Source organism: Colobus angolensis, unplaced genomic scaffold (assembly GCF_000951035.1).
Source record: "Colobus angolensis palliatus isolate OR3802 unplaced genomic scaffold, Cang.pa_1.0 Scaffold328, whole genome shotgun sequence".
NCBI classification, from domain to species: Eukaryota; Metazoa; Chordata; class Mammalia; order Primates; family Cercopithecidae; genus Colobus; species Colobus angolensis.
In genome coordinates this window covers 2,471,082-2,485,224 of record NW_012116577.1, presented here as the reverse complement: position 1 = coordinate 2,485,224, position 14,143 = coordinate 2,471,082, and the positions used below count along the sequence as shown (strand labels likewise).

The 14,143-nt window shown below is 38.5% G+C and overlaps 1 protein-coding gene across 2 annotated transcripts in view; it reads right to left on the bottom strand.

The window, feature by feature from the left end:
* Positions 1 to 14,143, bottom strand: part of NUDT9 (nudix (nucleoside diphosphate linked moiety X)-type motif 9) — a 36,985-nt gene that overhangs the window by 10,389 nt on the left and 12,453 nt on the right. Inside the window, exons 2-4 of one of the 2 annotated variants that reach the window (XM_011951809.1) lie at positions 13,070 to 13,309; positions 10,295 to 10,390; positions 6,478 to 6,564 (exon numbers count right to left, since the gene is read on the bottom strand). In XM_011951809.1, coding sequence (XP_011807199.1) covers positions 6,478 to 6,564; positions 10,295 to 10,390; positions 13,070 to 13,309 — 423 coding nt within the window. The remainder of the gene's footprint in view (positions 1 to 6,477; positions 6,565 to 10,294; positions 10,391 to 13,069; positions 13,310 to 14,143) is intronic. The other variant, XM_011951810.1, reaches the window with a different exon arrangement.

The window sequence follows — 14,143 nt, the reverse complement described above, 5'->3', positions numbered from 1 at the left end:
TGAACCCAGGAGGCAGAGGTTGCAGTGAGCAAAGATCGTGCCATTACACTCCAGCCTGGGTGACAGAGTGAGACTCCACCTCAAAAAAAAAAAAAAAATTTGCTTTTAACAGTTCACCCTGTGCTAAGAGAAAAGCAGATTATATGACCCAGTTTAGTTGTTGTCAAAAGCAGTACTTCTCAATTTTTTTTTTTTATTTAAAGAGACAGGATCTTGCTCTGTCACCAAGGCTGGAGTACAGTGGTGCAATCATAGTTCACTGTAACCTTAAACTCCTGGGCTCAAGCAATCATTCTGTTTCAGCCTCCTGCATAGCCAGGACTACAGATGTGGGCCACCACGCCCAGCTAATTTTTTTTGTTTTTCAGTAGAGATGGGGTCTCCTGCTAGGTTACCCAGCTGGTCTTGAACTCCTGGCCTCAAGCCATCCCCCCACCTCAGCCTCCCAAAGTGCTGTGATTACAGGTGTAAGCCACCACTCCTGGCCCTGCTTCTCAATCTTTATGCCCTCTAATTTGATAAACAAACAAAAAAAAACTCTATCCTTTTATTTTACATTTTAAATTGAATTGATTATAGGTTTTGTAAAAAGTATCAAGGCAATGTTAGTTTCAGAATACACTTTTTCTAACCACACTCTCTTTGCCAGAGATGTTGATACTAATAAATCGCCCCTTCCCCTTCCTCACCTCCGTATCAACCTCCAGCCCAATTTTAGGAATTGTCCTAATGATCTCCTAGTCAAAAAAAAATCTTCCAATGCTAAACCAAAAAAGAAGGTCTATGATCTAATCATTACTCTGGATGAAACCCAATAAAATATTAGTGTGGATATGAGCTTCCAAATTTCCTTATATAGTAGCTGACTACCTCATCTAATTTCCTTATATAGTAGCTGACTACCATATCTACCGTATTTAATTCCTCCCATGAAAAAGCTCACAGTCTAGCAGTGGCTCTAAATTAGAAGGGTGATAGTTTGATGAGTACATTAAATAGAAATGAAATAATAATTAGTACAAGAGGGCACATCTGTTTTTTAAATGCCAGAAAGGGGAATACAGGAGTGAGAAACAAAGTCATAAAATAAAATAATGTGTTCAAGAAACTGAATGTCCATACGGGGTCTAGCACCATGGGCATCAGTGAGGGAAAAGATAGGCCAGAAAAGTGGGCAACGGGCTTATACGACGATTCATCTAATTCATCTACTTAGAGAGCCACAGAATATTTTTAAGCAGGGTAAAGCCATAACCAATCTGAATTTTAGAAAGCTCACTCATTTTGACAAAAGCATGTATGTTGGTCTGCAGGAAAGCAAGACTGGACTCAAGAAGATCAGCTGGGAGGCCACTACTATGACCCAAGTAAAAGATGATGACAGGACAGAAGGCAGAGACAGTGAGAAAGAAGAGAGGGTGGATTTTATTTTTATTTTCTAAAAGCCATTTAGATAGCATTTATTATATATATAAAACACTGTTCCAAGTGCTTTCATGTATTTATCTATTTAAGCCTCAAAACAACCCTATAAAATAGTCATTTTATTATCTTTATCTTACAGATATGGAAAATAAAGAACAGAAAAGTTAGGTAACTTCCCTAAGACTGCAGTGTTAACAAGGGTGTAAACAGAACTTTGAACCTGGGCAATCTGGTTCCAGAATCTGCGTTCTTAATTACCATACTATCTACTTAAACTGAAAAAGCAGAATGTTTACACTAATTAGGTAAGAGGAAAGATAACCGGGCGCGGTGGCTCACGCCTGTAATCCCAGCACTTTGGGAGGCCGAGGTAGGCAGATCATGAGGTCAAAAGATCAAGACCATCCTGGCCAATCTGGTTCCAGAATCTGCGTTCTTAATTACCATACTATCTACTTAAACTGAAAAAGCAGAATGTTTACACTAATTAGGTAAGAGGAAAGATGACCGGGCGCGGTGGCTCACGCCTGTAATCCCAGCACTTTGGGAGGCCGAGGTAGGCAGATCATGAGGTCAAAAGATCAAGACCATCCTGGCCAACATGGTGAAACCTTCTCTACTAATACAAAAATTAGCTAGGCAGTGTGGCATGCACCTGTAGTCCCAGCTACTTGGGAGGCTGAAGCAGGATAATCACTTGGGAGGTTGCAGTGAGCCAAGATAGCACCACTACACTCCAGCCTGGGCGACAGAGCTAGAATCTGTCTCCAAATAAAAAAAAAAAGGAAAGATAAAAAGGTGTATGATGGCTCTGTTCACTCATAAACATTTACTAGCACCTACTACACATCACATGCAAGGAGATGGGAAAACAAAGACTCAATACAGCCACTGCTCTTCAGCCAGCCAGTTGTGACCATGGAACAAGGATGAGAAACAGAATACAGAGAGATGCTGGCCAGGTGTGTTGGCTCCTGCCTGTAATCCTAGCACTCTGGGAGGCCAAGGTGAGAGGATTGCTTGAGCTCAGGAGTTCGAGACCAGCCAGGGTAACATAGCAAGACCACATCTCAAAAAAAAAAGAGAGATGCTGCTGGGGAGAAGGTAGGACCAGAGAGATGATGAGCAGCTTGCATATGTTCTCAGATTTTATTCTGAAGGGACAAACGTATGGATTTTAAGCACAGTAGCTTCTTGTTATGTTATTTATTAGTATTAAATACATTATCACCAATTTTAAAACAAAATTTCTTGATCTAACAGAACACATCATTTTAACTGATGAACCTAATGAACACTTACTGAATATCAATGGTATTTCTATGCCCTATTGCTATTCCCTCCTCAGTTCTGGTAGTATGCCCCTTCCTGTCGTTAACCAAAAGGGAAGAGAAAATGATAGTCATCAATTATTTGACCTGAATTTATTCAAAATAATATATTAACACTTCCCAACTCATTTTGACTCTAGAGGATCTGAAGAAACTTTTGAAAATTATACCTGGACAATCTCTAGGAGAGATGCCTGGGAATCTGAAAACTTAACACCTGCCCTGGAGCTTCTGAACTAAAAAGTTTATGAAATCCTGAACAATGCTGTTTTGAATCATGAAGTGCATACTTGAAAGAAAGGGGGATAGAATCTTTGCTCTGAAAGTGCCTGGGTGATTCTCCAGTAGAAGGAATATACCCTAAAATAATGATAAAAAGTACAGTAAAGACTCACTAGTGGTGTAACGGAAAAAGCACAGTATTTAAAGCCACTTACCCCTGATTCAGATGTCATATCTATAACGTTTAGGCAAGTCACTTAACCCCAGTGAGTCTCTATTTTCAAATTCTCAAAACAGATATATCTATACCTACTTGGAGGGGCTTCTGTGAAAAACAAATAGAAAAACTAATGATAGCACTGATAGGATGCCTGGAATAGACTAGTCTAAAAGTAGAATACTTTTAACAATTCATCTAAGGCTTGATCCTTCTTTCAACATCTTTCACTCTTCTCTCTTCCATTTCTGCTGCCTCTCATCTATTTAGAGGAACTCATCAATTTATTAATTAATGCATTATGTATTATTAATTAATCATTATTAAGATAACAAAGAACATCAACCTAAGAGTACAGCTGAAAGCCAGACACCGCCACTTGTGGGCTCTCTTATAGCCTTGGACCATCTCTAAGCCTTCAGTTCTCTTATCTGTATGACAGAGTTAAGCTCAAAAAGTCTACCATTTCAAAACAATTTGACACACAATCACCACGTATACTCCTAGCCACTATTTGGTCCAGCATAGATAAAGATAAGCTAACTAGATTCTAACTTTCAAGACTCAGACTCCCTTTTCTGCTTCTTGTCCGCTTACTAGCATTACATTCCTGTTTCAAACGTTTCATACCTTCCTGTTTTTAGCCAGCTTCACCAAAGCCAGAAACTAACACTGCCATTAATATTTTTTTATTAACTCTTTCCATCTCATTTAAACCATAGAGATTCTAATAGTACATGGATGGAGAGGTAGGTTGATCAGTAGTTAAGTAAGTAGGTAGGTGAATGGGTGGGTAGGTGGATGGATGATGGAGGGAAGATAAAATTGGGGATTGGGTAAAGATCCTTTTTGGCAGGAGAATCGAGAGGGCAAGTAAGAAAGTAAGACCAGGTGAGTATGGGTGCCTCTTCCAGCAACTTGAAAATTAAAAAAAATATATAGAATTAAACTCTCAGATAAAAGAAAAACAGAGTCTCCGTGAAGAAAGGCCCCCAAAATATCAAAACTAAGAAAGTAACAATATTGAAGATATTTGCACTATTTAAAGAAAGAACATGACAATTCCATGTGGGGAGACAGATGGTCAGCAAAGAAATTCTATAAGTAAAAAAATAAAAATTAAAAGGATGACAAATATGACAGTATTTCAGATACATTAGAAAGATGATTCCTGTGAAGATAGCTAAGCCCATCTAAACATTAGATTCACTGACCTTCTTAATTCTGATTCATGCTCATCAAGAGACCTGAATATGATTTGGTTTACCAGATAGGTCTGCCTCGGGAAGAGAATGCCTCTCCCCTGTTCTGAAACCTTCAGTGGCTCCAGTCCATGCTACCAATTTTGGCATTTAACATTCTTCACAATAAAACTGCACAAAAATTAACTTTTAGTTTCATTTTTCACCCACTACTCTCCTACAAGAATATTCTGTTTCAACCAAGCCGGTCTCCACTCAGATATTACTACAAAACCTTTTCTTAGGCTTCCTACTATCTCCCTACCCATGGTTCAAGTTCAGCTCAAATCTACCTGCTTTATGATGCCTTTCTTGAGTGCTCTAGTTTACCACAGCCATGCCCCACATCCAACCTTCTAAAGCATCCTGAATCACCCATACTATTTGATCATATTTAACATGTTTTCTTACTTCATATTTTCCATCTTGCAAATAAAGCCATAGCTCTTCAGTCACAGAGAACCAACTTAGGATTCTTAGATTTTTTTTATATCTACTAAAGTGCCTACTCAATGCTGAGAACAAATAGATGTTCAATAAATAGATGCATAAATAGAATTAACCTTCTTTATATAATGCCTAACCTACTCATATAATGACAGCTTTATACTTTTATCACATCACTATTGTATATAAAATCCCTTAAAAATATCAGTTATATATACATCTGCATGCACATTTATGTAATATACATATGCTGGCATATATGTGTGTATGTACAGTCAGTGCCATATGATGTTTTGGTCAATAATAGACTACATATGCAACGGTGGTCCCATAAGATTATGATGGAGCTGAAACATTCCTATCACCTAATGATGTCATAAGCCATTGTTAATATCCTCATCCAATGCATTACTCACATGCTTGTGGTGATGCTGATGTAAACACAGCTACTGCACTGCCAGCCATAAGAGTACAGTCACATACAGTACAAAATACTTGACAATAAGTGACTATGTTACTGGCTTATGTATTTACTATACTGTACTTTTTATTATTATTTGAGTATATTCCTTCTACTTATAAAAAAAGTTAACCGTAAAACAGCCTCAGGCAGGTCCTTCAGGAGATATTCAAGAGGAAGGCATTATTATCATAGGAGACGACAGCTCCATGCATATTACTGCCCCTGACAACTTTCCAGTGGGACAAGATATGGAGGCAAAAATCAGTGATACTGATGATCCTGACCTTATATAGCTGTAGGCTAACGTGTGTATTTGTATCTTAGTTTTTAACAAAAAGTTTAAAAACAAACAAAAAAACTTTTTTTAATTAAAAAAAGCTCACAGAATAAGGATGTAACAAAAAAACTATCTTTGTACAGTTGCACAATGTGTTTTAAGCTGTTATAAAAAAGCCAAAAAGGTTTTAAAAATGTTTAAGTTTATAAAGTAAGCAAGTTACAGTAAGTTAAGGTCAATTTATTATTCACAAAAGGAAAATATTTTTTATAAATTTGGTGTAGCCTAAGTACGCAGTGTCTATAAACTCTACAGTAGTGGACAGCAATGTCTTAGGCTTTCATATTCACTCACCACTCACTCTGACTCACCCAGATCAACTTCCAGTCCTAAGAGCTCCATTCAGGGTAAGTGCCTGAAACAGGTGCATGGTTTTTTATCTATTATATCGTATTTTTACCTACTTTCCCTATGTTTAGATATATATACACTTACAATTGTGTTACAGTTGCCTACAGCATTCAGTACAGTAACATGCTGTACAGGCTTGTAGCCTAAGAGCAATAGGCTATAGCATATAGCATAGGTGTATACTACTCATTCGATTGTACCTACACAACCTAGGCTTATGTAAATATACTCTATGATGTTCACACAACAACAAAATCACCTAACAATGCATTTCTCAGAAGGTATCCTCATCGTTAAGCAATGCATGATTGTATATACACATATATATACAAACACATACATATGCATATACACACAGGTATACATATATACACACAGCTACAGTCTGCATTTTTTCTATCACTTAGCTCTTTGCTACTGATATTTTTTTTATTGGCTCTTACCTGGTTATAATGGGATCTGCAGCATGATTTGGGCCCCATCGCCCCAAAAGCCCCCGGCCAACCAGTCCGGTCCGTCCGGCAGGATTTCTGGAAAAACCAAAAAGCATAAAATCAATTGAATGTTTTCATCTTTTTAACCTGATTTGATATAACCCAAAAGAAGGGAATACAAGCAGTAAGAAGGAACTAATTAATAAGTCCTTACAAATCCAACAGTACTACCACATATCTGGTGCTGAGGTCATGTATGCCATTACACTGCTATTTAATTTTTCTTTTGTGCATGTGATATGCTTTGAACTTGAACCAGGAAGAGGTCTCATACCCAAAGTGGTTCTACAATGGGATGATTTGTTTCAGTTTTTGCCTATACTCCTAAATTCAAACTAGAACCTTCCTACATTCTTTTGGAACACCCACATCTCTCTTCACTTTCTCATTATCATCATTTCCTACTCTACTCTCCTACAACCCTTCCCATTAAAGTTGTTCCTGTTACATTAAGTCCATTTTTCCTCAATGGTTTCTGGATTTTTATTATCATCAATAATATATATTTGTAGCATACAATAAGGTATTAGTACTACTATTTCACAGATTTCAGGTATACCAAAATACAATTTTATAAAAATGCCAACTATTTAACCTGATGCCACAATCCAGTGTTAAAAATTTGTCAGATAAACCCATCAATACTCATGTCTGTGTCATTTTATTTCAGTAAATATCCTTCAAATGTTTAACTTTCATTATGTACTACTAAAAAAATGTTCTAACATGTAATTCTACCTAATGGTACTGTATCTTTTGCCCTCCCACTATATGAAAGTAAATAAACAACTTGCCAAAATATCCCTTTTTGCCATTTTTTATTCTTTCTTCCCAGTGACTGTTATTAAAATTGAATGAATTTTTATAGTTTTTGTATAGACTCAGAAATATTTCAGCAAGACTTGCAAATAGCAACAGAAAGAAAAGATACCTGCCCATCTGACAATAATTCTTTCCAAATTAACAGGAGGAGGGGCAGAGTGATCAGTAACCACATATATATATATATTTTTTTTTTTTTTAATTTTTTTGAGACAGAGTCTTACTCTGTCGCCCAGGCTGGAGTGTAGTGGCATGATCTCGGCTCACTGAAACCTCCGTCTCCTGGGTTCAAACAATTCTCCTGCCTCAGTCTCCTGAGTAGCTGGGATTACAGGCATATGCCAGCATGCCTGGCTAATTTTTGCATTTTTTTTTTTTTTTGAGACAGAGTCTCGCTCTGTCACCCAGGCTGGAGTGCAGTAGCCGGATCTCAGCTCACTGCAAGCTCTGCCTCCCAGGTTCCCGCCATTCTCCTGCCTCAGCCTCCCAAGTAGCTGGGACTACAGGCGCCCGCCACCTCGCCCGGCTAGCTTTTTGTATTTTTTTTTAGTAGAGACGGGGTTTCACCGTGTTAGCCAGGATGGTCTCGATCTCCTGACCTCGTGATCCGCCCGTCTCGGCCTCCCAAAGTGCTGGAATTACAGGCTTGAGCCACCATGCCCGGCCAATTTTTGCATTTTTAGTAGAGACATGGTTTCACCATGTTGATCAGGCTGGTCTTGAACTCCTGACCGCATGATACACCCGCCTCGGCCTCCCAAAGTGCTGGGATTACAGGCGTGAGCCACCTGAACACAAGTGATCAAGGCCACTATTAACAGACAGGTTAGTTTGTATAGATGATCAAGACTGTAACTTATAAACAGGAAACTGGAATGGACACACAGATTATATTAAAACCTGAAAAGCACAGATGGTTATTTGCAAAGAGAGAGTAATAAGCCAACAATATAGACAAAAGCATAAATGAGGCAGAGAGAGTCCTGATGGATTTCGAATTCCATGTTTTCCTAATGTCTGCTGCATTTTTGCTTCGAGCTCCTTGAGACATTCCTATAGCCTTAAAATAAATTTTACTTTTGCTCAGGGAAGCTAAAGCTAGTTTCTATTAGTCAAAGAGACTTGATTAAAAGAACAATCTACCTTGCATTTCCATCTATGTATCTTACCTATCTTTTCATATATTTTATCTTTTTGTAATTGTATCTATAAAAGTACCTAAGGAATCAGTCAAATGCAAGGAGAATTTGACTTAAAAAGATTCAATAACATAAAAAGATGTGTAAGTTATCACCAAAGAAAGAACTTAGCAAAACTGAAGGACCAGGTTGAGATGAGAGTACTACCACCATTTCCTTGTCTTACAGGAACCAAGAAAACAAAAGTATAACATTTTTATAAGGTGATAACCATGATTTCAAATCTGTGATCCTTCTTTGGTCTTATTTGGTACATGCTAATTTTTACATTTCTTTCTAACTTTTTAATATGATTTGGCTCTGTGACTCCTCTCAAATTTCACCTCAAATTTTAATTCTCATAAGTTGAGGGCAGAACCTGATGGGAGGTGATTGGATCATGGGAGGCAGTTTCTCCATGCTGTTCTCATGATAGTGAGTGAGTTCTCATGAGATCTGATGGTTTTTTTGGTTTTGTTTTGTTTTTTTTGAGATGGAGTCTCGCTCTGTTGCCCAGGCTGGAGTGCAGCGGCGCGACCTTGGCTCATTCCAACCTCCACCTCCTGGCTTCAAGTGATTCTCTTGCCTCAGCCTCCCAAATAGCTGGAATTACAGGCGCTCGCCACCAATGCCCAGCTAATTTTTGCATTTTTACTAGAGACAGGGTTTCGCCATATTGGCCAGGCTGGTCTCGAACTCCTGATTCATCCGCCTCGGCCTCCCAAAGTGCTGGGATTACAGGTGTGAGCCACCGTGCCTGGCCAATCTGATGGTTTTATAAGGGGCTTTTCCCCCTTTACTTGTTCACTCTCTGTCACCTGCTGCCATGGAAGATGTACCTTTGCTTCTCTCTTGCCTTCCGCCATGACCGTAAGTTTCCTGAGGCCTCCCCAGCCATGGAGAACTGTAAGTCAATTAAACTTCTTTCCCTTATTAATTACCCAGTCTTGGGTATGTCTTTTTTTTTTTTATTTTATTTTTGACTTTGTCGCCTAGGCTGGAGGGCAGTGGCACAATCTCAGCTCACTTCAACCTCCACCTCCCAGGTTCAAGCAATTCTCCTCCCTCAGTCTCCTGAGTAGCTGGGATTACAGGTGCCCACCACCACGTCTGGCTAAATTTTGTATCTTTAGTAGAGATGAGGTTTCTCCATGTTGGTCAGGCTAGTCTTGAACTCCTGACCTCAGGTGATCTGCCCACCTCGGCCTCCCAAAGTGCTGGGATTACAGGCGTGAGCCACCACACCCAGCCACGTATGTCTTTATAGCAGTGTGAGAACAGGCTAATACATTTTTATATCTTCTTAATGAAAATGGATAATTTTTTAGTTGTACAGAAAAATCATTTTTTAAAAAACATAGAAACACCCTTGATGTTAAATTATTGGGTTATCTTTATTTTTTCTCTTACAGGTTTGGATAAATTCTCACTTTAAGATACTATACCATTTAATAAACATCTGCTGAACAATTTTCCTTTCTGTTAATGTATTCAATTATTTATTTCTACTTTCAAGATAAAATTACAAAAAGACGCATTCAAACGCTGCCTCTGCCACTTGCTAGCTGTATACAAATTGCTTTTTCTTCAATTAAAAATTCAACTAAAAATATCCACCAACAGGGTTATTGTGCAGATTTAGTTAGATCACATATATAAATAAATCTGTACAACATCTGGGTCATACAAGGATTTGATAAATATGAACTATCTTTTCTACTTTTTGGTGATTCATTATTGTAAGATGCTCTACTCCCAGTACCTACCTTGGTCTTCCATTTTCAATCTCATACAGGCCATTCTTGCTCTTTCTCTCAACATGTCCATCCTTTTCGTTAAACTTGGGAGAAAAATTACTTTCACTGTAATGAGAATACCAATGTAAAATAAGAAATAATCATTCAAAACTACCAATAGCTTAACAATGCAAGTCAATCTGTTATCCATAGGAAGTATTTCTGAAACAGTAAATTTTTAAGGGTTAGTTTTTTTTTCACACAAATCCATCTTATTCCTTCAAAACAATTTTTAAGGGAAAAAAAAGTTTTACCCAAAACACCATACATTACAAAGATATATATTATTATTAAACTTATTAACCCCTCTGGGAAGGACTACCAGCAGAAGAACTAGAGCTCCTACCACATGCTACAGAAAGGTGTATTGGCAAGAAGGAATTGTTGGTGGGCACATTATGAAAACTATTGGTTCCTATGTAATTCCAAAAATAAGATTCCTTCTGATGATGTTTCTACTATTTCAAAATAATTTAAATTTCTTCAAATGCACACTGATTAATATTTTTATCAAAGAAAACCAACAAAGCAGTGAATCTGCCCCACAAGCTGCATAGTAAATATGATGTAAATTAAAAACAGACATACTATGCTGGAAATGTTCTAGATTTTGATCTGGGCAGTGGTTACAGAGCTATGTAAATGTAAAACTTGACTGAGCTGCACACCTTCACATGTAAGAAATGTGCACTTTACAGCCGGGCACAGTGGCTCACACCTGTAATCCCAGCACTTTGGGAGGCCAAGGTGGGCAGATCACGAGGTCAGGAGATCGAGACCATCCTGGCTAACACGGTGAAACCCCGTCTCTACTAAAAACAAATATAAAAAATTAGCCGGGTGTGGTGGCACGTTCTTGTAGTCCCAGCTACTCGGCAGGCTGAGGGTTTCATCATGTTGGCCAAGCTGGTCTCAAACTCCTGACCTCGAGTGATCCGCCCACCTCAGCCTCCCAAAGTGCTGGGATCACAGGCGCAAGCCACTGTGCCCGGCCCAACAAAAAATTTTTTAAACAGACATAACTAAACTACTCTCCTCACCACAATAAAATCCCTGCCATAATTGCACTGACAGTGAATAGAGTTATGTAGCACTGGATAGTTCATGGGCAGTTCTGACACAGGTTTCACTTTTTTCTTGCTTTAATGCCAGTGAGTGAGCAAAGAAATAATCTGTGGTTTGGGGAATAATTTCCAACTTCAATGATCTATACATTTTCTTAAGACTTCTAACCAATCTGCCATCTAACATGCAAATAAAATGAATTAAATGATAAAAATCATGAAATTATAAACAGAGCTGCAATGCCTTTGGGACTCTAGAGATTCACCCCTTTAAAAAAATCACCAGGTGTGCTGGCTCACGCCTGTAATCCCAGCACTTTGGCAAGCCAAAGCAGAAGGATCACTTGAGCTCAGGAGTTTGAGACCAGACTGGACAATAATGAGAACTCATCTCTGCTAAAAATTTAAAAGTTAGCCAGGCATGGTGGCACACACCTGTAGTCCCAGCTGCTCTGGAGGCTGAAGTGGGAGGATCACTTGAGCCCAGGAGATCAAGGCTGCAGTGAGCTATGATCACACCACTGCACTCCACCCTGGGTTAGAAAAGGAACATAAAGAGGTGGGAAAAGTAGGGACATGTTGGTCAAAGGGTATAAAGTTTCAGTTATGCAAAATGAGTAAGTTCTAGAGATCTAATTTACAGTGTGGTGACTACAGTTAATAATACTGTTCTTGTCCAGCCTAGACAAAACAGTGAGACGCCATCTCTACTTAAAAAAAAGTAAAATAAAATTAGCCAAGTATGGTGGAATATGCCCATAGTCCTACCTATTCGGGTGGCTGAGACAGGCGAATCACCTGAGCCCCGGAGTTGAAGGTTAGAGCAACCTATGATCACATCACTGTACTCCAGCCTGGGTGAAGTACAGTCTCAAAAATAGATAAGAGCACCAGTCTCAAAAATAGTAATGATACAGTACCGTATACTTGAAACTCGCTGAGAGTAGATCTCAACTGTTCTCACTACACACACAAAAAAGGTAACCATGTAAGATTATTTTTAATGGCTTGATTGTGGTAATCACTTCAAAATGTATATGCATGTCAAAATATCACATTGTATACCTTATATATAGTTATTTGTCAATCATACATCAATAAAGCTGGAAAAAATAAAAGAAACATAAACACAAAATGTTAATCAATACAGCACTTCTGTGAATTTAGTGAGAGCCCTTTCTCTCTCATTCTTCCCCTCTCTCTTCCCTTTATCCATCCCTCTTCTATTTTTTCACACTGGTTTATCATCATCCTGTTCTTAGTAACCTGGAAAATTTTCCGAAAAATATTTTCACAAGTCTAGTTATGTTGGAAAATAACCACAAAAGATGTTCTATTGATAACCCAAACAGAACACATGAAAACAAGTACCATCAGTTGTTATTTCAAAACAAATATAATAGTACCAGCTGTTATTTCATAACACATAGCTGATGCTATTTGTTATTTCAAATCAAAACAGATTTAACTATTTGGAAGTATCCTCCTAAAACCCCAAAAAGAATTTAAAAAAATGAACTATTTATCTTTAGCAAGAATTCAAGCAAATGTGGAAACTGAGTTATAACACAGCTAAGCACAGATTGAAATTATTTTCAGGTGTCAAAAATATACTTTACAAATAAAACCATTACCTTCTCTAAGAGTCTTACTCCCAGCTAACGCTGTCTTATTTGCTCACCTGATCTGAGGATCTGCCCACCTGGGTCCAGCCAAGACAGAGACTGCAGTGTATTCCACAGGGTTATAGTCCTGCCACTCAACAAGCCAGCCCACCTTCTCATTAGGAACCTGGCTTCGTTCAACTTTTGAACCTGGGTAAGGAGACGTCCGAGCCTTATTGTGGGAATTCTCTTTGGAACCATTAGAACCAGACATGACGTTGGTATTAAGATGAAACCAACAAGATGAAAACGAGTTTCTGGGGAAGAAAAAGAAAAAACATTTTACATAAATACCAAAAATATATTAATTAAAGAACCTAGGCCGGGTGTGGCGGCTTATGCCTGTAATCCCAGCACTTTGGGAGGTCGAGGTGGATCACCTGAGGTTAGGAGTTCAAGACCAGCCTGACCAACATGGTGAAATGCCGTCTCTACTAAAAAGACAAAATTAGCCAGGCATGGTATGCCTGTAATCCCAGCTACATGGGAGGTTGAGGCAAGAGAATCGCTTGAACCCAGAAGGTAGAGGTTGCAGTGAGCCAACATCACGCCATTGCGCTCCAACCTGGGCAACAAGAGCAAAAACTCCATCTCAAAAAAAAAACAAAAGAAAAAGAACCTAATTCAAAGACCCAAAAGCATACTTTCCAATTTCAAAAACCTTTAAGAATCAGAAAATTCAAATATGATGCATATTAGTCTAAAGGTCCAACATCTATGAGAGATTATTTTCAAATATACATTTTTTTAACATATAGCTAAATCTTATTAGTTGGAACCCACTTACTGAATTTATTTTAGGCAGAAAAAAAAGAAAGACACTAGCTTACTTGTGTGTTATCTGTTGTAGAAGGGGAAGTTTGTTATGAAAACTCAAACCATAAAAACAAATGTAGGCCCGGCGTGGTAGCTCGTATCTGTAATCCCAGCACTTTGGGAGGCCAAGGTGGGCAGATCACTTGAGGTCAGGAGTTCGAGACCAGCCTGCTCAACATGATGAAACCCCGTCTCCACTAAAAAATACAAAAATTAGCCAGGTGTGGTGGTGCGCACCTGTAATCCCAGCTACTGGGAGGCTGGGGCAGGAGAAT